Raw genomic sequence first — 20,883 nt, forward strand, 5'->3', positions numbered from 1 at the left:
ATACTGCATATAATTTTCAAAATATGTTAATTGACTATGTTATCAGCAAGGCTTCCAAATAACAGTAGGCTATTAGTGGCTAAGTTTTTGAGGAGTCATAAGCTATGCATGGATTTTTTTTTTTTTTTAGAATTTTTTAAAGATTTTATTTATTTAATTCACAAGAGACAGAGAGAGGAAGAGACATAGGCAGAGGGAGAAGCAGGCTCCATGCAGGGAGCCCAATGTGGGATTCGATCCTGGATCCCAGGATCACGCCCTGAGCGAAAGGCAGACGCTCAACCTCTGAGCCACTCAGGCATCCCTATGCATGGATTTTGAACTGTGCAGGGGGTCAGCACCACTAACCCCTGCATTATTGAAGAGTCAACTGTATATTCTGAGTAAAACAGGGAAGCCACAGCAGGGATGCAAGTGAAGTGACATTTGACTTTTGTTTCGAAAGAATCTAAATAATGGACTAAGACAGTGAGGGAACAAGGGCAGAACCAGGGTTGCTATAATCCAGATGAGGGATGACAATGATTTACAGCAGTAATTCAAAAGAGAGGACAAACAGTTGGATTCTGGATTTATTCTGAAAGGTGAGCTCGACAGAATTTGCTAATGTTTTCACTATGGGATGGTATGAAACCAAGGTTTTTGGTTAAACGAACGGATGAATAAAGTTCCTAACTACCAATATGGGGACTACAGAAAAAAACAGGTTTGGGAAGGAAAGTCAATAAACAGTTTCATATATGTTTATCTATTAATTTCCTTTTGTCTTAACCACCAACTTGACACATTGATTTTTAGGCAACATAGATGTTAAGTACAGAAAGAGAACCTAAGTCCAAGTCTTCTGATTCCAGATTTTGTGTTTTTTTTTCTAATGAATTTTAGTAAGACCTACTGAATGATTAGTTTTTCTCAGAATAAAATAACTCAAAGGCGTGTACCATTTACTGGTGATCTAAAACCTAAATTCACGAATAAAGGCTACCAAATGAAGGATTACTAAAAACACCTGATAAACAGGAACAAGTATTATTGTAGATAAAATGCAGACAGCAGTGACATAAAGAAATAACATGTAACAAATGTTCAATTCAGATAAACACTATGCAGAACTATATTTTCAGAAAGATGCCTCAGTAGTTCACCTCTACTCTTAAAACTCTCCTTAAAAATAAAGAATATCTTTGAACAGTAAGGATTTGCCATAATTTTACTCAGTGCACAAGTACATGCATAAAGAGCCTTTTTTAAATGCATGCATAACCATATTATATTTTTTCTCTCAGCTATAGAAGCTATAAAATATCCTAGTAAACATTTACTTCTTGACTAAAAAGTAACTATCCCAATGATTTCTCTACAATGTCAAACTTGTTAACATGTTAATTACATACAACCTCATAGCATCAACAGATTTCAGAGCTTAGTTTTTAATCACAGCTTCAGCACTCAGTGCTATGTAATTTTGGATAAGTTGCTTTCCAAATAAGTGATTACTTACCAAAAGTTACCCTGTCTCTATTAAAATGCAATAGGATTATCTGACTTCCCATTTTACAAGGTTGGAATAAGAATCCAGAGAGGAAGAACAGGAAAAAATACTTTGAAAACTAGTATTATGGCAAACACATAAATCAAGAAAATAAGTCAACTCTTAGGGGAATATACATATATATATAAATATGAACTTTAAATTGTTCCTTTCTACTCAACCTGTTATGAAAGTGCTTAAAAGATTTCTCTAAAATGGAATTAAACTAATGCATAACTTGCTAATAAGAAGTGTCAAGTGATTAGCATTTACCATAGTCACTAAGTGCATATTTAAGAGACAAAGAAAAGTATTTTCCTATTCTCCTGAGATCTATGGCCCAGGGGAGTGGAAGAGACAAGAAAAGGTAAATGAAACACCCAAACAAACACTTAGGTTAAAAACAGAAGCCATCTCATTAAGCAGTAATTGATTAACAGTTAAAAGTATCGCAAGGACTACTTTGAAAGTGAAGATTACCTTAGCTTTATCCTTTTTTTTTAAATTTTTATTTATTTATGATAGGCACACAGTGAGATAGAGAGAGAGAGAGGCAGAGACACAGGCAGAGGGAGAAGCAGGCTCCATGCACCGGAAGCCCGATGTGGGATTCGATCCCGGGTCTCCAGGATCGCGCCCTGGGCCAAAGGCAGGCACCAAACCGCTGCGCCACCCAGGGATCCCCCTTAGCTTTATCCTTTATTCGCCTGTCCTCCACGTATGTTTATCATTGACACAAAATATCTTCAATTCTATTCTATACTGTTCTCCCTTTCCTTGACTTGTCCCAAGTCAAGATCCCTGACAGCCCTGTTCCTAGCCAGAGTATCCACTCAACCTTCTCCGATACTACTATAATTCTAGGCATCTATACTCCCCAAGTTCCCAGTACTCAGCCTCAGGATCCAAGATAAGTCATTTTTCTAGCTTTTGATTATGCTGTAATCCTTCACAACATCATCAACAAATAGTCATATGGAGCCTGTCAAGGCAAAGTGACTACTAAAAATGTCAGTAAGATTCTACCTCTCTCAATCACTACAGCCAGACACTTCAGTAAAGAGCAGTGCAGAGTTGTGAATAATACAAAATAACACTTCAAAGTCATCTGAAAATAAGCACACATTCATAATCCATCTGTTACTAAATCATTCTCCTTCCATCTAGGCAAATCAACAGTTAATAGTGTAAGACCCCATTAAGAGGAAAACAGTGCAGAAAATCCACAAGAGTAATTTAACATTTCTAGAACTATCACAATTAAATGTAGATGTTTCTTTACTCTAACTGCTGCCAATTTTAAGTATTGCCAGAAGTCCACTATTCTCTAAGAATACTTTAAAACACCATCTAACCATAATCTCAGTAATTTGTGACTTCGTTCCCAAGAAAGAATATCTCTAAGGCTCCAGTAAGTTTGAAAATCACAACCATGAACTGTATGAAGAACAACTTTAACAATATTATTGAGCAGAGCATTCCCAGCATTACAGATGTGCCAAAATAACTGTATTCATCTCCAACAGTTTAGTGCGTCCACCATAGTGTGCGATTCAAAAATTATTTTCTACGTGCCGCCATCTGAGGAAAGGTTGGGAGACACTGACAGAGTGCGTTAAAGGAGTTAAAACCTCAACTGCAAAATCCTCTCCAAGGAAAAAACCAAGGTCTATCCTTACTTGTTACTGATTCTCAAGACTAATTTCGTTTTTATCAAGTAATCAAATCTTATATTACATTTCTATAATTTGTATGTCTTTAAAATAGTTCTTATAGCTTCAGTAATCTCCTCAGCCGCGATAACATCCTGACGACCTGGCGTAAGATAAAGAAATCTGAAAACTTTTTAGGTAAGGACATGGTTAGAGCAGCATATGTATACTTTTTCCTAAGCACTCTGACTGAAATCCCCAAAACATCCATTTCCTAACCTCCTTCCATGCTTTCCCTTCATAGCATTATCACCTTCTAATATAATATGCAATTAACTTAAGTATTTGGTTATCTGTCTCCCCCAACTAGACTATTGTATCCAGAGCAGAAATCCTTGTCTACTTTTGTTCACTGCTCTATCTCTAGCACTCTGATTAGTAGCACAGTAGGGCCCTTAAAAAATAATTGAGTAAATAAACAAATCCAGTTGTTTTGAAAAGAGTGAAATTTTGCTATTAAGGGGCATCTAGCTGGCTTAGTTGGTAGAGCAGAGTCTTGATCTTGGGGTTGTGAGTTTGAGCCCCAGGTTGGATGCAGAGATTACTTAAAAAAAAAAATAAAATAAAATCTTTAACACAACATTTTGCTATAAAGATGGTCAGGAAAAATTTTATTCACCAAAGACGGAATAACCACACAGAAACCAGTACTGAATTTCGAAAAGCTTGATTTATCTATATTAAAATTATTTTTCAAGGTACTGTCAGAAAACCTGTATCTGAAATATCTGTATCAGATATTTCGAAAATACAAACAAGCAGTGGGAAAATACCTAAAACACAGAAAATTCCACTTATTGCAGTGGCAAATATTTTTTTTTCCATTGCTCAAGTCACCATGTAAAATTCAAGATTATCAACATTAAGTCCTGCACTGACCCAATTCTGTATTCACTTTTTTCTCTTAAACCGGGAAATTTGTTTTTTCAGACCCTCAAAGTTTACATCTAACCAGCTAACTAGTTATCCCTATAATTGTCTTGTTAAATATAATCACAGGTGCTGTGGGTTTAACCATAATTTTTAGTCTTGAAACAAATTATTTTAATCTTAATACAAACTATCTTAAATTAGTCATATAGCCCATCTACTGTTCAACTAGTGTTCCACAGTTCCTTTTTTGGCCTCAAATGACGAAACCTCTCTAACGTCTCTGGGGAGACCAGTGTAAAGTATAATGTTTCCTCAAATTGTTCTTGTTTTTTCCCTGCACCGTTTTGTGACATCCCTTCAAGTAGGAAAGTTAGACATTTTTCTATTCTTCAGGAAAGTCCAGAAGCAGCAGCAACGGTAAATAGAATATCGCATGGAAAACTGGTTGAAAGGGGATAACACAAAAGCACAAAAGTAAATGTGAAGCAAGTATGTACGCAAAAGAGGAAGATGCAGAAAAGAGAAGAAAAAAGTGTTCTCGCCTAGAAATGAAAAACAAACCAAAAACAGAGGGTGGGGGAAGATAAGAAGATTTGCTTATTCTTCTAGAAACAAAAGCACTGAATCCTAAGAAAAACGTGGGTCTCTTTAAGATGTTAAAACTCTAAAAAGCACTCAGCTGCCACTCCAAACAACAGTTCTATCTTCTCTCCCTAGGTGTTCTCATCAGAGCTAGTCTTCATTTGTAAAATTAAATGCAGGCTATAGATAAAGCAGAGTCAATCTTTACAAAACTGCAGTGGTGGTTGCCATCTTTGCCTGGGGGGAAAAAAGAAAAAACAAAACAAAACAAAAAACCACAAAAAAACAAAAAAACAAAACTCCTTGGATCTGGAAAAAAAGGAGCATATTAAGTTGGAAAGCCAGAAACCCATGAACTGCTAAGTCAGGCAGCTATGACACAGGTTAATAAATGCCTCCTACCAAACTAAGATTCCACTAAAGATCTAGGGAAGAAGGGCAAAGGGCTGGAGCTTTACCGCGACCACAAGGGTGGGGCACCGCAGGGAAAGAAAAAAAAAAAAAAATCTGAGGGCGAGCCATCCCGGAGGTATAAGGGGGCTAGTGACTCAGATCTCGGGGAGACTGCCTCTTAGGAGGCAAATGATGTTGAAGGGCCAAGGGCAGCCTCGGGAGAGCGAGTGCGCTGCCGCACTAAGGTTCGCAGAGGGTGCGAAAGCTAACAGAGGAAGGTACCCACGGGGCAAAGGAGTGAGAGTCAAAGAGAGCAGGGCCGAGCGGTCGGAGCAGCTGGGCGTGGGAGGCCTGAGCAGAGGCCGCGAGGCGCTTCTGCAGCTGGCCGCCGTCCCCGGAACGCCTTTTCAGCTCCCCCCCGCCCCCGGCCCCTCTCCGGGCCGCCCTTGCCCCAGCGACGACGGCCAGAGCAGCTGTTTCCGCCCGGCCGGGGACCGCGGGGAAGGCATCCCCGGGGCGGGCGGGCAGGCCAGCGTCAGTGTGAGCGAGAGGCGACCCGAGACCACTGCCGCCACGCCAACGCCAAACTTCACCCCTTCCTCCTCTCAGCCTTCTTTATCCCCCAACTTCCCGGCCGGCTGGTGTCCGCTTCGACCGCCCGAGGACCCCCCCCTCCCCCGCCCTTCTTCTCGCCGCCTCGCACCCCTCCCCAACGTCCTGAAGCCGGGAAAGGACTGGCCACCAGGGCCGCTCCCGAACCCGCCCGGGTGCCCCAGAGTCCCGGACGCCGCCCCCGACAAAACGCTTGCGTCCTCTCGGCGGCTCCCTCGCCCGCCCAGATGCTGCAAACTCCTCTCACCTGCATTGACGCCATGATGGAACCATCCCCCCAAGGCCGGCGAGGCCAGAGACGCAGGGGGCGGAGCCGCCGTGCTCGCGTCACGCCGCGGGGGCCCAGCATCCTGGGCGCCGGGGGCGGGGCCTCCGGTGGGAAGGCGACGGCGGGAGGGGATTGGCTGGCGCCCCGGCGGGGGGAGGGGCGGCGGGAGCGCGGTCAATGGCGCTGTTGGTACCCTCGGGCCCAGCGCGCTCTCCGGCGGCCGCGCTCCCTCGCCGCCGCGCCGGGCCTCACCTGGCGACGGCCGTAGGTTTTTTTTTTTTTTTTTTCTCTGTTTACCCTAACATCTTGATGATGCCCAGCCCCGTTGGTTTTTCTTTTTGCTTTGTTTTTCCAACCGCTGGTGGTGTGGTTGGAAGATGCTCTTGGACGTCTTCTCCACCGCGCCAGGCCCATATTCACACCTTGGGGCGCGGTTCCCCTGCCCGCGGGGCTGCCTTTTACTCTTTACGGTCTGGAAGGCTTCTCGTGTTCCCAGTGTCGGGGGAGAAAGACGCATGTCGTTGTACAATGGGATGAGGACGGAGAGCAAAACAGTACGTTGGCATTCTAAGGGCCAGGGTGGATTTGTAGAGCTGAAACTTGCCCGAAAGGGAAGAGACATTTTTAAAGTTTTTCTTTGGTTCGTGTGCTGTTGTTTCCCCCTTTACACCAGCCCCTCGGTTTTAAACTAAACGGGTATCCGTAATAGTTAGGTTGTTACGGCATTCACATCTGTGTAGGGATTTGACCCTAGACGCGATTGTTTTGTTTTGTTGTTTTGATGGATCTGTGCACTTTGTAGTATACACTTGACACCTTTTGTCACATCTGGACTTGGCTTCAGCCTGTTTCGTGGTGGGCAGTTCTGTGGTCATTTGACCTAGGGATGTATTTGAGTAGGGAGAGGTGAGCATCCAGAATTTTTTCTGGAATGCACCAGTTCTGCCAACATTTATCAGAAGCCACCTTTTAAAAAGCTATGCCAGGGACCCCCGGGTGGCTCAGCGGTTGAGCACCTGCCTTCAGCCCAGGGTGTGATCCTGGAGACCTGGGATCAAGTCCCACGTCGGGCTCCCTGCATGGAGCCTGCTTCTCCCTCTGCCTGTCTCTGCCTCTCTCTCTCTCTCTCTCTCTCTCTCTCTCTCTGTCTCTCATGAGTAAATAAATAAAATCTTAAAAAAAAAAAAAGCTATTCGACAACTTCAGTTGTCATTGGTTAAGAATAAAATGGAAGGGGATCCCTGGGTGGCTCAGCGGTTTGGCGCCTGCCTTTGGCCCAGGGCACGATCCTGGAGACCGGGGATGGAGTCCCGCGTGGGGCTTCCTGCGTGGAGCCTGCTTCTTCCTCTGCCTATGTCTCTGCCTCTCTCTCTCTCTCTTTCTCTCTATCATAAATAAATAAATAATAAATAAATAAATCTTTTTAAAAAAAGAATAAAATGGAAGCCAGAGGCTTGCATCTCGTGTTCTATCTTTTAAAGATTTAGATGGCTGATACATCTAGTAGAAGGCTTTTTTGCTTTACCAGAATGAAAGCTTGAAATCTGTTGTTTTATTAACTTGGAGCTGTTGTTTAGAAATTTCTGTAAGATTTAAATATAAGACCAATGTAGGATATCACCCTTCCCACTCTAAAGATAGATCATTATGTTCTCTGGGAAATTCCCTAATGTAGGGGATCCCTGGGTGGCGCAGCGGTTTGGCGCCTGCCTTTGGCCCAGGGCGCGATCCTGGAGACCCGGGATCGAATCCCTCATCGGGCTCCCGGTGCATGGAGCCTGCTTCTCCCTCAGCCTGTGTCTCTGCCTCTCTCTCTGACTATCATAAATAAATAAAAAATTAAAAAAAAATAATTCCACCCTATTGCCAGAAATGAGCTGGTATTCTCTTTGTTGTGCAAAGTGACGGTGCCCTTGAGGAATGTTTGGAGACTTTTAGCTATTAGGAATCATCCAGAAGCATATCTGGTGTCAACTCAATTGTGTTGTCAACACTTCACCCATATATCCCAAAGAAGGAAGAAAGCTATTCCATATATATTTTCTTCCAGAGATTTTTTAATTCCTATAATGCAGGAAATTGCTCCAGAAGATCAGGTTTTACCATCTAAAGTTCATTTTATTTAAAAGCTGATTCTTCTTAAGGTATAAATGACATCAGATGACCCTACAAATGAAGCATTATGACATCATCATCATCAACCAACAGCCTGCCATGACCTGCTAACAAGAAAAGGGAGTTAAAGAATTCTTAACACTCTTCACAGTAAAGTCAACTTCCGGTCCCTTGGGTTTTATGTGTGTTAAAAAGGACCTTCAGAGGAGGGAAGAGTCAGTACCAGTCATATCTTTCCTGGGAAATATTAAGTAGGATATGCTTACTATCTTCTTCATTTTTTTATTAACCTATAATCAAAAAATCCTGATGTACTCAGGAGCTAAAACAATGACTTTCTGATGGGGTGGAACATATATCATCTCCAGAGAACATAAAATTTTTCTGTCTAAAACATTTGATTATACAGTGAAGATGAAGCTCACATATTTCTTTACAATGTGGGGCTTACTATCAGACAAAAGGCAAAATGTCTGAAAATACCAAAAGTGGGTGGAGCTCTCATAAACTCTGCAAGAGCAAAATCGGACAATTTCCACTTTGGAAAATAGTTGAACAATAATAAAATTAAAATTCCCCATACCTCTGAAGAACCTTTTTTAATAGTATCATTTGCAATAAAATATACTTAAGAAACATATTAAGCCAATGCAGTCCTGTTATCCTTGTTTGGATCCTGATTCAACCAACTGTAAAGAAGATATTTTTGAGATAACTGGAGAAATATAAACATAAAATGCATATTGATGATATTAGGGGATAATTATTATTTTTGTTAGAAATTGATCATCAATTTTTTGATTTCCACTTCAATAATGAACGACCATCATGTTCAAGAAGGTGATGCTTCCCCGTCTCACAAACTACCCCCACCTCCAACCTCCCTGTAGGACCAAAGAAAGAGGGCATACACAAGCTACATATGTGCCTGATGTCTTCCTCATCAAGGCAGAGGCAAAGCCTGTGACACAGAGGACTAATAGTAGCTGGACTTTCTGGCAGAAAAGGGAGGAAATATGGGAAACCAGAGTCTAGTAACTTGAAGAACTCACAAAGTGATCACTGGGCAAATGCTGCAATATCAATAATATAATGTGATTTATGAATGTTTGAATTCTGATGACTCACTCTCTCTGGAGAGTTAGGAGCAGTCCTATGAGAATCTACTTTGCACAGTGTGAAGAGACAGGGTTGAGGAGCCTTAGAGTCTGTGTCTCTCCAGATGGTTTGTTCATAGTTACTTACTAGCTGATCTCATCAGAGAAATGTAGGTAGTTCAGTAACCATTAGCTTGTTAATTGAATGTTGGAAAAGGCTCCAAGCTAAGAATCCAATCCTTCTAGTCTTGTCCTAGCTCTGTCGTTAGCAAGCGTGGTCAGGGCTCTTAATCTTGCTGGGTTTATTTCTTTACCAATAAAATGAGCAAGTCAGACTGCATAATCTTCAAGTTTTCTTCCAGATTTCAAATTCTGTGTGCCTAGTAGAGATTATTAAAAATTTAAGTGATATGTCCCAAATACCATTTTAAAAGTCTAAGATAAAATGCAATGGGAATGATGTCCTGTTTTGAATTTAAAAAATCATGTTTATAGATATACTAGGAATGAACTTGACTTCATTGTACTTTATGTAGACATACTGGGGAGCCTTAGTTAACAATTTTAAAATGCTAATGTAATCCAGTTGAGCTATAGATGGGATTTAATGAAGTAGCAAAACTCCAAATTCACAATTTCAAGTGGTACTTTAAGAAAAGCATGGAGCCTGCTTCTCCCTCTGCCTGTGTCTCTGTTTCTGTCTCTCTATCATGAATGAATGAATGAATGAATGAATGAATAAATAAATAAATCTTAAAAAAAAAAAGAAGAAAGAAAAGCATGACCCAAACTAGTCATTTCATGTGAATCTCCTAATAAAGGACAAAGAAAATTAGCAAAATAGCAAATGGTTTATATGTGTGACTTATTCTACATGTCAAAAATAATTGATTCACGTACATACATACATATTTGGTTTGTAAATAAAATCGTGAATCAAGAGAACTTTGTCTTCACTTTCTTCCCTTTCATTATCTCTCTAGCTAAAACTCTTTTCCCTGTCTGTATTCTGGGCACATTCCTTGTTTGCTTCCCCCTAAACCTCTTACCAAACATGTTCTTAGCAAGTTATCCTTTTCTTTTTCTATTTGTCCATGGACCCGCTCCAGAGAAAAATGTGCATGCCTGTGCAAATTTGTATTTCAGGGAGTTAACTGACCCTCAAAAATTCATCCATCAGCAGAGGTGTATAAACCCCAAGATAAGAACACCTTTATTGAAGAGGTAACCATCACTGTAGATACCAGCTCAATTTCTTTCTTTCTTCAAAACCTGTCTCTTATATAGACATAATTTCATAGCTCTTGTTTTCTTTTGTTCGCTGGTTTATTTTCCCATCTTTCAGAAAAGCAGGGTTATGTGAAAAGCTTGGATTAGGAACCAGAGGAGTTTATTTAACAAGAGGTGTGACACAGATGTAACAAAGATACCAACCAGGAAGAAACATTCAATGCTGGGGCAAGGGTGTGGATTGTTTCTTGCCCAGTGGACCAGATATCTGTAATTAGATCATAGGGAGGTCTGAAGTGATTCAGAGAATTGAAGGGTGATTTTTTTTGGAGGGTTGAGGAAAGTGGTTATTTACTAACCACTATTGAAGTATTTCAGTGTTTTTAGAATAGAGATGTTCTAAAACCTAAAACCGGATTGTGGTGGCGGTTACCCAATGGTATAAAATTACTCAAAATTATTGAGCAATTATTATGGGTGAAGTTTATGGTATATGAATTATACCCCGAAAAGCTTTTTTTTTTTTAAGTAATCTCTACTTCCCATATGAAGCTCAAATTCATGACCCATGATCAAGAATCAATGTTCTACGGTACTGAGCCAGCCAGGCGCCTTCCCCTACCACCACCATAAAGCTATTTTTAAAAAGAGAGAGGCATTTCAAGATTTTAACACACCCATACTAGTAAGTCATGGGTAGTCTTTGGACTGGCTCTCCCACTAATGGTATGTGACTGAGGGCTGGTCAGGTAATCAACCTGTCTGGACTTTTTCATCTGTAAAATGGAGAGTCAGTGATTTCTTCAAAGCTTTCCAGATAAGTTATTTTCTTTGTCAAAAAATTCCATAATTGTGTCACCATAATTCATATTACCCTCTTTTCACCTGCTCATAAGACTGTCATTGCTCCAAAACATATTTATCCTTCCTCCACTGTTTAGGAGGGATGGCAGCCCTACTGATTCTGATTTTGTCCTTGCCAGGTAGTTCTTTCTCATCCTATGATCTTACTTTCTGCCTTTCTTCCCCATCCCATTTTCGTGCCCCCTTTGGTCTGATATCTACTTACCATGTGTTAGAAAAGGCACTAAACTTAGAATCAAAAGGCCTCTATTTGAATCCTAACTCAGCTACTTCTTATTTTCATGACCTGAAGTTGGTCATTTAAACTTCTCTGAATCTTGGTTTCATTATCTTTAAAATGGAGACAAAAATTCCAACACATGGTTTGTGGTGGAGCCTAGTTGAATCATGGTTGTGAAGGAGCTTCGTGAACTGCACAGGACTATACAGGTGACAGGCAATATAGCTAGTTTTTCTTTTGAATTTCTCTCAGTTCTGTCTCCAGTAAGCAGATGACATGCTGCCTAGCGATAAGAAGTGGTGTGTGTGTGTGTGTGTGTGTGTGTGTGTGTGGCAGTGACTGAGAAATATCTATGACAAGATCCTCCAATTTCTTGTGAATGTAGAACAGCCTGATCTATGAACCAGACTCTGCTTTGAGTTAAGCTTACCATAGACAAAGTTTCACTCTTGGAATGTTGCCTTTCCCTGCCCCATCCAGTATCCTTCCCCATATGTGGCACCATTCCAGACTTGCGTTTATTAATAACAATAATGATACCAGCTACTTGGGATTGAACATTTATATGCGTCATATAGGCAGTGTGAGAGGTACTTGTATTTCTTTATTATTTAATCTTTAAGAATATAAAGTACATAAAACAATTCTCATTCTACAGGTGAAACAGGCTTGGAGAGACTAGGTAAATTGCCAAAGTCACACAGCTTATCCATAGCCATAGCAAAATCAGAATTCTACCTTGGGAACTCCAACTGTCTCACCCTACAGATTGAATTCTTTAACTAGAATATGGTATTGTGCTTCCAAATCTGTTCTCTTAATGACTCATATCAATGGAGTTTTAAAATAAAAGTAACTCTAATCAAATTGATTTCTTTTAATCTGTGAAACTTAATAGGCAAGGTGGATTTTATCTTTTACCAAGAATATCTGATGCCCCTGAATATATCTATGGTGAATTTTCAGACAGTTTGACAAATTCATAAAAAAAACACAATTTTGTCAAAAAGCATATATTGAATGCCAGGCACTGGGGATAAAAAGATGAGTAAGACACAGTTCCCATACTCACATTGCTTATAATCAGGAAAACAGATGAAAGAAAGGATTTTGATAGAATAGGGAAAAAGCTACTTACTGGCTATTACTGGATTCAAGGTTGAGGGGAACTTGGCTTCGCCTGGGAGCTAAAGACAACTTTCTGGAAGAACTGAGCCCCTACGGGCAGCCCGGGTGGCTCAGCAGTTTAGCCCGGCCTTCAGCCCAGGGTGTGATCCTGGAGACCTGGGATCGAGTCTCACATTGGGCTCCCTGCATGGAGCCTGCTTCTCCCTCTGCCTGTGTCTCTGTCTCTGTCTCTTTCTCTGCCTCTGTCTCTCTCTCTGTCATGAATAAATAAAATTAAAAAAAGAAAAAAAAAAAAAGAAAAAGAAGAACTAAGGCCCTAGCAGAGGTGAAAGGGGTAGAAGAAAGGCATTCCAGGCAGAGGGAGTAGGAACTATGTAATTGGAGTCAACAGGGGATGACAGTTTGATACTGTCCAATAGAAATTGATGGAAGGAGGTGGGAGACCAGAGGCTGTCAAGACCTGGTCATGAAAAGCTTTGTTGGTTGATGAGGAGGTTGGACTTTATCTTAGAATCCATTTGCCAGGCAGCCCCGGGGGCTCAGCGGTTTAGCGCCACCTTCAGCCCAGGGCCTGATTCTGGAGACCCAAGATCGAGTCCCACGTCGGGCTCCCTGCATGGAGCCTGCTTCTCCCTTTGCCTCTCTCTCTCTCTCTCTCTCTCTCTGTGTATGTGTGCGTGTGTCTTGTGAATAAATAAGATCTTAAAAAAAAATCCATTTGCCAAATTTGAGGTATTTTCAGATGGGAAGGGGTAAGGCCAGATTTGTGTTTTGGTGTGTCTGCTTGACTGAATAGATTTAATCAGGTAAGATCACAAAAGAAAAATCAGAAGAAGAGACTATTGTAAGGGTCTGACAAGTGGAGATGAGGGCTTGTAGTAGGGCATTATCAGAAAGAAAAGGAAGGACTCTAGAGATATTTCAGAAGAGGAACAGATCGGACCAAGATTTGTTGTATGCAGGAGACAAGGAAAGAGTTGAGTGCCAGATTTTGTGTGTGTGTGTGTGTGTGTGTGTGTGTGTGTGTTTACTTGAAAATTTAAGAGTTGGTAGATTAGAAGGAATGAAACTAGAAGGGGAAGAAAAAATAATTCATTTTGGACATGTTCCAGGATTATAAATTTCCTATAGGACATCTGTCATGCCTTTTTCAAGTGAAAGTTGTAAAATCTGTCTCAAATGAATTCACAGAGACTCAACTGATACAGAGGGCTCTTTTTCTCTCAGTCTTTATGGTGAGCAAATTGGCCACAAGTTTCCAGACTTATATCCATCCTATCAGCTAAGTATCCCTAGTGGATAGTTTTAGCAGCAAATATCTGGGAATGGCTCTAATTGGCTTAGCTCTAATCAGCTTTGTCTCTCAACCAATCAGTGATGAGAGAGGTGAGGTACTCTTTGGTTAAGCCTGGGCTGACTCTTGTCTCATGGGTGCCAGTGGTGTCAGCCCCACTCAAATCACATGTGTTATCTCCTATAAGAAGAAACTTCTCATACTACAATGAGAGGAGATGACATAAGAAATGCCAAAGAGAGAAAAAGGACAGAGTTCACTACTACACTTAAAGAGAATATATTCAGCAGATAATCTTACATCACAAACTTAAACTGGGAAGAGGGTAGGGAGATGCTTTCATTTAAGTGAAGTTTTGGATTTTGATATAACATTAGATGACCTGAAAATTTTAATGACCGATACAAGATTGTTCTTGTGACAGAAGGGCTAGAGAAGTTTTGGCTCCTCCCTGAGATTTCATCCAGGACAAAGAAAGCCCATGGGGCAGGTTTGGAAACACAGTGAGAAACAGCACCACATGGAGTCTAGCTCATTCAGTAAAATGATTATATTTGAAACCATAAAAATAAAAAGATCACTCTGAGAAAGAGTTTAGGAAAGAAAAGAGGCTAGGAAGAGGAGAGTGGAGCCTGTTTAAGATTCCCTCTCCTTCTCCCTCTGCCCCTCCCCACTCACACTCTCCCTCTTAAAAAAAAAAAAAGGAAAGAAAGAAAAGAAAAGACAATGTCAGCTATATGGAGAGGGAGGGTTATGTTGGTCAAAACTCTTTGGTTTGATGTTGAGGAAGTCTCCTAATAGCTTCTTAAATCATAAGATCAAAGGACTTAGAGAAAAATAATCTTAGGATATGACATAGGGTATATGAAATCATAGGATAAACATGGTACATCCTCCTGGAGCATGAATTTTACTTCTGGATAAATTATTTAAAACAGAATATTTGAGATGCTTGGCTGGCTCAGCGGTTGAGTGTCTGCCTCCAGCCCAGGGCATGATCCTGGAGACTGGGGATTGAGCCCCACACTGGGCTCCCTGCATGGAGCCTGCTACTCTCTCTGCCTATGTCTCTACCTCTGTGTGTGCATGTGTCTCATGAATAAATAAATCTTTTTTAAAATTTTGTTTTAAATAATAAAACAGAATATTCTTCAGATTCCTGGGGATTCAAGGGCATCTGTAAAATTACTTATGGGAAAATTTAGAGAATCACTAGGCAAATATTAAACTTTATTCTGTTTCTGGCACCACTTGCCTAATTGGCTTTATCAAATGAAGTAAAAAAAGAACAAAGAATTTAAAATTATTAGGGAAGCCAACTTTAAAGGGGATTTTCTGACCAAAGATAAGATGATTTGAGCACCAAAACAAGGACTGTAATAAACTGAAGTACATAACTGTATACTTGGAAATATATATGTATATGTGTGTATATGTATAGATACACACACATACACATAATCATATAAAATCATAAATTCATAACAATACTAAAAAAAACACCTCATTGGTCACCTTTGGAGTTAGCTAGGTCACCAATTCATTGGGGAAAAAGGGGAAAGAGTAACATTTTTTTGCCTTGCCTATATAAACTGTATTTCAAGGTAACCAAATGATTGATAGAAGGAAATTCTTCAGAGAAGAATTTTAGCTGTTATATATGGAAACTATGAAAGAATAAAATAATAACAATTGTGCTAGCCCTGGTGAAGTAATGGAGCCTGCCATCAATCATCAGTGGGTGCTAAAGCAATCAGTTTGAACAAAAAGTTGAAGGGGAGCTTTGTTATAGAAGGATCATGTTGATATACCTGAACCAATTGATCAATTTTAACATAAGTAATAATGGGACAACTGGATATTATATGCTTCTTGAAGGCAATACAATAGGAAGTAATGTGAAGTGGTCTTACCAAAAAAAAAAAAAATTAAAAACCTTATCAAGACTCTAGATCTTATGATCAGTTTATAAGAAATAAGGATGAGAGAGGTGCAAAATAGAGGAACTTATTAAATTGCATCACAAGACTGCAAAGAACTAACATCAGATTATAAGAAGTTCTACAGGACAAACGATGCTATTTCTTCAATAAATGGCAAAAAGCGAGGTGGAGGAAAACTCACAAAATAAAAGATAAGAAGTTATTAAACAAATGTAATATGTTAACCTTGTATAGAATCTGATTCAAACAAACTATAAAAAGACATTTTGAGACAATAGAAAAACACAGATGGGATATTTGGTATTTGTTTTTTAGTTTTTTTTTAAAGAGTAGAGAAGAAATGATAGATATGGAAGACATAAAAATATTATTAAATTTATAAACATATAGGCATAGTTGATGGCTTCTGAAGAAAAGCAACAAATGGAACAAAAAGTATTAAAAGATATGTGGTATAATAAGGAATATACATTTGGGTTTTGTCCCTGGTTCCTGACACAGAGGTCCTAAATCCCTTGGAATTTTCTCAATGAGAGGAGCATCATATGTTAACTCTTGGCAGGCCTCTAGGTATCTTCAGGATGGGAGCTGATTGCTAAAAAGACCATGCCTTGATTAGAACCTGAAGTTTTCAGTTCAATTTCCCAAACTCCCAAAGAGGTCAGAGGCACTAGACATTCAGTGAGTAATTGAACATGCCTGCATGATGATATTTCCATAAAATCCCCCCAAAACACTCAGAGGTTTTTTGGTTTGTGAACATATTCCTATGCTAAGAAGGCAATGATTTAAAGAGAATGAGTAAGTTTAAGAACCAGAATTAGATATGGCAGGAATGTTGGGATTATCAGAACAGGAATGTTTTAAAACTACAATTAAATGCTAAGAACTTTAATGAAAAAAAGTATACTACATGCAAGAACAGATGGGTTATTTAAGCAGAGAGATGAAAATTTTAAGAAAGAATTAAAAAGAAATGCTAATGATCAAGAACCACTGTAAAAAATAAAAAATGCCTTTGATGAGCTCATGAGTAGACTGAGCATGGCTGAGTAAAGAACCTCTGAGCTTGAGGATATGACAAAGAAACTTACTTCCAAAACTGAGAAGCAAAAAAGAAAAAAGACTAAACAAACAAACAAAACTAAACAAAACCCTGAACAGAGTATCCAAGAACTGTGGGACAACTACAAAGATATAATGTATGAGTAATAGGCAAACCAGAAGACAGAAAGAAGAAAAAAGAAAGAAAGAAAGAAAGAAAGAAAGAAAGAAAGAAAGAAAGAAAGAAAGAAAGAAAAAGAAAGTATGAGTAACAGAAATACCAGAAGAAAAGAAAGGAAGGAACAGAAACAATATTGAAGCAATAATGACTAAGAATTTCTCCAAATTAAGGTCAGACACCAAACCACAGATTGAGGAAACTCAGAGTTATCAAGCTTGGTAAATGCCAAAAACAAAACAAGAACTTAAGCCTAGGCATATGGTATTCAAACTGCAGAAAATCAAAGATAAAGAAAAAAATCTTAAAAGAAGTCACAGGGGGGAAACAGTCTATAAAGGAACAAAGAAAAGCATTGTATGCAATTTCTCAGAAACCTTGCAAGCAAAAAGAGAATGGGGTGAAATATTTAAAGTGTTCAGAGGAAAAAACCACCAAACTACAATTCTGTACATTGTGACGTTATCTTTCAAAAGGGAGCGAGAAATAAAGACTTTCTCAAGCAAAAATCAAACAAAAAGTGAAGTGCTACCAGTAGACCTGCCTGGCAAGAAATGTTAAAAGAAGTTCTTTAGAGAGAAGGAAAATGATAATAGATCAGAAACTTGTATCTACATAAAGAAGAGCATCCAAGGAATAAATGAAAGTAAAATACTTTCCTTTTGTTTTTCTTAATTGATCTAAAAGATAACAGTTTGTTCAAAATAATAATGGCAGGGATCCCTGAGTGGCTCAGCGGTTTAGGGCCTGCCTTTGGTCCAGGGCATGATCCTGGGGTCCCGGAATTGAGTCCCGCCTCGGGCTTCTTGCATGGAGCCTGCTTCTCCCTCTGCCTGTGTCTCTGCCTCTCTCTTTCTGTGTCTCTCATAAATAAATAAATAAAATATTTTTTAAAAACCAAAATAATAATGACAATATGTTCAATTATGTATGTGCATATATATTTATAAATACTTATGTATAAGGGAAATGAATGTCAGCAATAATACAAGGGATGAGTTAGGATTATTTTGTTATTATAAATTACTTGTACTATTCATGAATCAATATAGTATTATTTGAAAGTGGATTTGGATTAGTTGTAAATGTGCAAACTAGGGTAATCATGAAAAAACTATACATACACACACACACACACACACACACTACTAAGGAAGGAAAGAAAATAGAATACTATAAAATGCCCAATTAAAACCACAGAAGGGGGATGCATGAGTGGCTCAGTGGTTGAGTGTCTGCCTTTGGCTCAGGTCGTGATCCCAGGGTACTGAGATCAAATCCTGCATCAGGCTCTCTGCGGGGACCCTGCTTCTCCCTCTGCCTATGCCTCTGCCTACCTCTGTGTGTCTCTCATGAATAAATACAATCTTTAAAAAAAAATAATAAAACTACAAAAGGGGGCATCTGGCTGGCTCAGATGGTTAAGCCTCTGTCTTAAGCTCAGGTTCATGATCTCCAGGTTCTGAGATTGAACCCCATGTCAGGCTCCTTGCTCAGTGGGGAGTCTGCTTCTCCCTCTTCCCCCAACCCCCTGTTCATGCTCTCTCTCTCTCTCAAATGAATAAATAAAATTAAAAAAAAAATCACAGTAGGGGTGCCTGAGTGGTTCAATCAATTGAGCATCTGCCTTCGGCTCAGGTCGTGACCCCAGAATCCTGGGGTCTAGCCCCATGTCAGGCTCTCTGCTTGGAGGGGGGCCTGCTTCTTCCTCTTCCGCTGCCTGCTTGTGCATTCTCTCTCTCTCAAATAAATACATAAACAAACAAACAAATAAATAAAATCTTTAAATTTTTTTAAAGCAGCAAATAAAAAATATACATAAAAGGCAGAAAACAGTGAGACAAAAATAGAAACAAAGAATACCAACAAGTAGAAAACAGTAAAAATATGGTGGACATCAATCCAACTCTTACTGACAATTGCTTTAAACATCAATGGTCAAAATACACTAATTAAAAGATATCAAGGTGGATCAAAAAACAGGATACAGTTATATGTTATATACAAGAAACATACTTTAAATATAAAGACACATGTAGACTAAAGGGAAAAGAATGGAGAAAGATAGTGCATGTTAACACTAATCAAAAGAAAGCTGAAGTGGCTGTTTAATTTCAAACAGAGCAGACTTCAGAGCAAGGAAATTTGTCAGAGACAAAGAAGGGCATTATATTTTGATAAAAGGATCATACTTTAGGAGAACTTAAAAATCCTTAATGTGTATGCTCTTTATTTTTTAATTTAATTTTTTAAGATTTTTTTTTTTTATTAATGAGAGACACAGAGAGAGGCAGAGACATAGGCAGAGTGAGAAGCAGGCCCCCTGTAAGGAGCCCAAAGCAGGACTCAATCCCAGGACCCCGGGATCACAACCTGAGCCAAAAGCAGATGCTCAACCACTGAGCCACCCAAGCACCTCTGTGTATGCTCTTTAAAATAGTGTCAAAATATGTGAGGCAAAAACTGATAGAACTTCAAAGAGAAATAGGTTAATCCACTATCTGAAACTTCAACACCCCTCTCTCAGAAATGGACAAATCCAGCAGGCAGAAAATCAGTAAGGATGTAGTTGAATTCAACAGAACTATCAGTCAACTGGATATAATTAATATCTATAGACTACCTCATCCAACAATAGCTAAATATACATTCTCAAAATCACATGGAACATTCACCAGAGAGACCATATTTTTTTTTTTAAGATTTTATTTATTTATTCATGAGTGACACACAGAGAAAGGCAGAGACATAGGCAGAGGGAGAAGCAGGCTCCTGGTGGAGAACCTGATGCAGGACTCGATCCCAGTACCCCAGGATCACGCCCTAAGCCAAAGGCAGATGCTCAACTGCTGAGCCACCCAGGCATCCTGAGAGACCACATTCTTTTTTAAATTTTTTTTTTTAAATTTTATTTATTTATTTATGATAGTCACATAGAGAGAGAGAGGCAGAGACACAGGCAGAGGGAGAAGCAGGCTCCATGCACCGGAAGCCCGATGTGGGACTCGATCCCGGGTCTCCAGGATCGTGCCCTGGGCCAAAGGCAGGCGCCAAACCGCTGCGCCACCCAGGGATCCCCGAGAGACCACATTCTTGACCTTAAAACACACCTTAACAAATTTAGAAGAATAATAGTCAAACAGTGTCTAATTTTAGACTGCAATGGAATTAAACTATAAACAACAGAAAGATAGCTGGAAAGTCTCAAAATACTTGAAGATTAATCAACACAGTTCTGAATAATGCATGGGTTAAAGAAGAAAATGCAAGATAAGTTTTTAAAATACTTTGAACTAAGTGAAAATACAGCTTACCAAAATTTATGGGATCCAGTGAAAACAGTACTTAGAGAAATTTATAGCATCAAATACATACATTAGAAAAGAAGAAAGAGCTAAAATCAATAATATCCTCCACCTTTGGAAACTACATCACTACAAATCCCATGTATATTAAAATGAAAATAAAAGAATATTATTATGAACAACTTTGTGGCCCCAAATTTGGTAACCAAGATGAAAGGGACCAATTTTTTGAAAGACACAATATGCGAAAACACACACAAGAAGTAGCAGACATCTGAATAGTCCTATATTTATTTTTAAAATTGAATCAATAACTTAAAACCTTGCAGAACAGAAAGCACCAGGCCCAGATAAGATTCACTGGTGAATTATACTATTTAAGGAAGAAATTATATGTGCTGTTGAAGTGAGCACTTTAAGGAAGATATTATACAAACTCTATCATCTTTTCTAGAAGATAGAAGCAGAAGGAATACTTCCTAACTCATTCTATA

General features: G+C 39.3%; 1 protein-coding gene and 1 long non-coding RNA gene across 6 annotated transcripts in view; one reads left to right on the forward strand and one right to left on the reverse strand.

Moving 5' to 3' along the window:
• Positions 1–6,059, reverse strand: part of UBE2W (ubiquitin conjugating enzyme E2 W) — a 112,696-nt gene extending 106,637 nt beyond the window's left edge. For 4 of the 5 annotated variants that reach the window (XM_038579549.1, XM_038579545.1, XM_038579547.1 and 1 more), the window contains exon 1: positions 5,951–6,059. In XM_038579549.1, the coding sequence (XP_038435477.1) occupies positions 5,951–6,052 (102 nt within the window). In that variant the 5' untranslated portion in view covers positions 6,053–6,059. The remainder of the gene's footprint in view (positions 1–5,950) is intronic. The other variant, XM_038579548.1, reaches the window with a different exon arrangement.
• Positions 6,060–6,166: 107 nt separating this feature from the next.
• LOC111093196 lies at positions 6,167–8,726 on the forward strand. Its single transcript, XR_005381096.1, has 2 exons — positions 6,167–6,525; positions 8,116–8,726. It is a non-coding gene; the product is annotated as an uncharacterized LOC111093196 (long non-coding RNA).
• The last annotated feature ends 12,157 nt before the right edge of the window (positions 8,727–20,883 follow it).

The sequence above is a fragment of the Canis lupus genome, chromosome 29 (genome assembly GCF_011100685.1).
Source record: "Canis lupus familiaris isolate Mischka breed German Shepherd chromosome 29, alternate assembly UU_Cfam_GSD_1.0, whole genome shotgun sequence".
In the NCBI taxonomy this organism is placed as follows: Eukaryota; Metazoa; Chordata; class Mammalia; order Carnivora; family Canidae; genus Canis; species Canis lupus.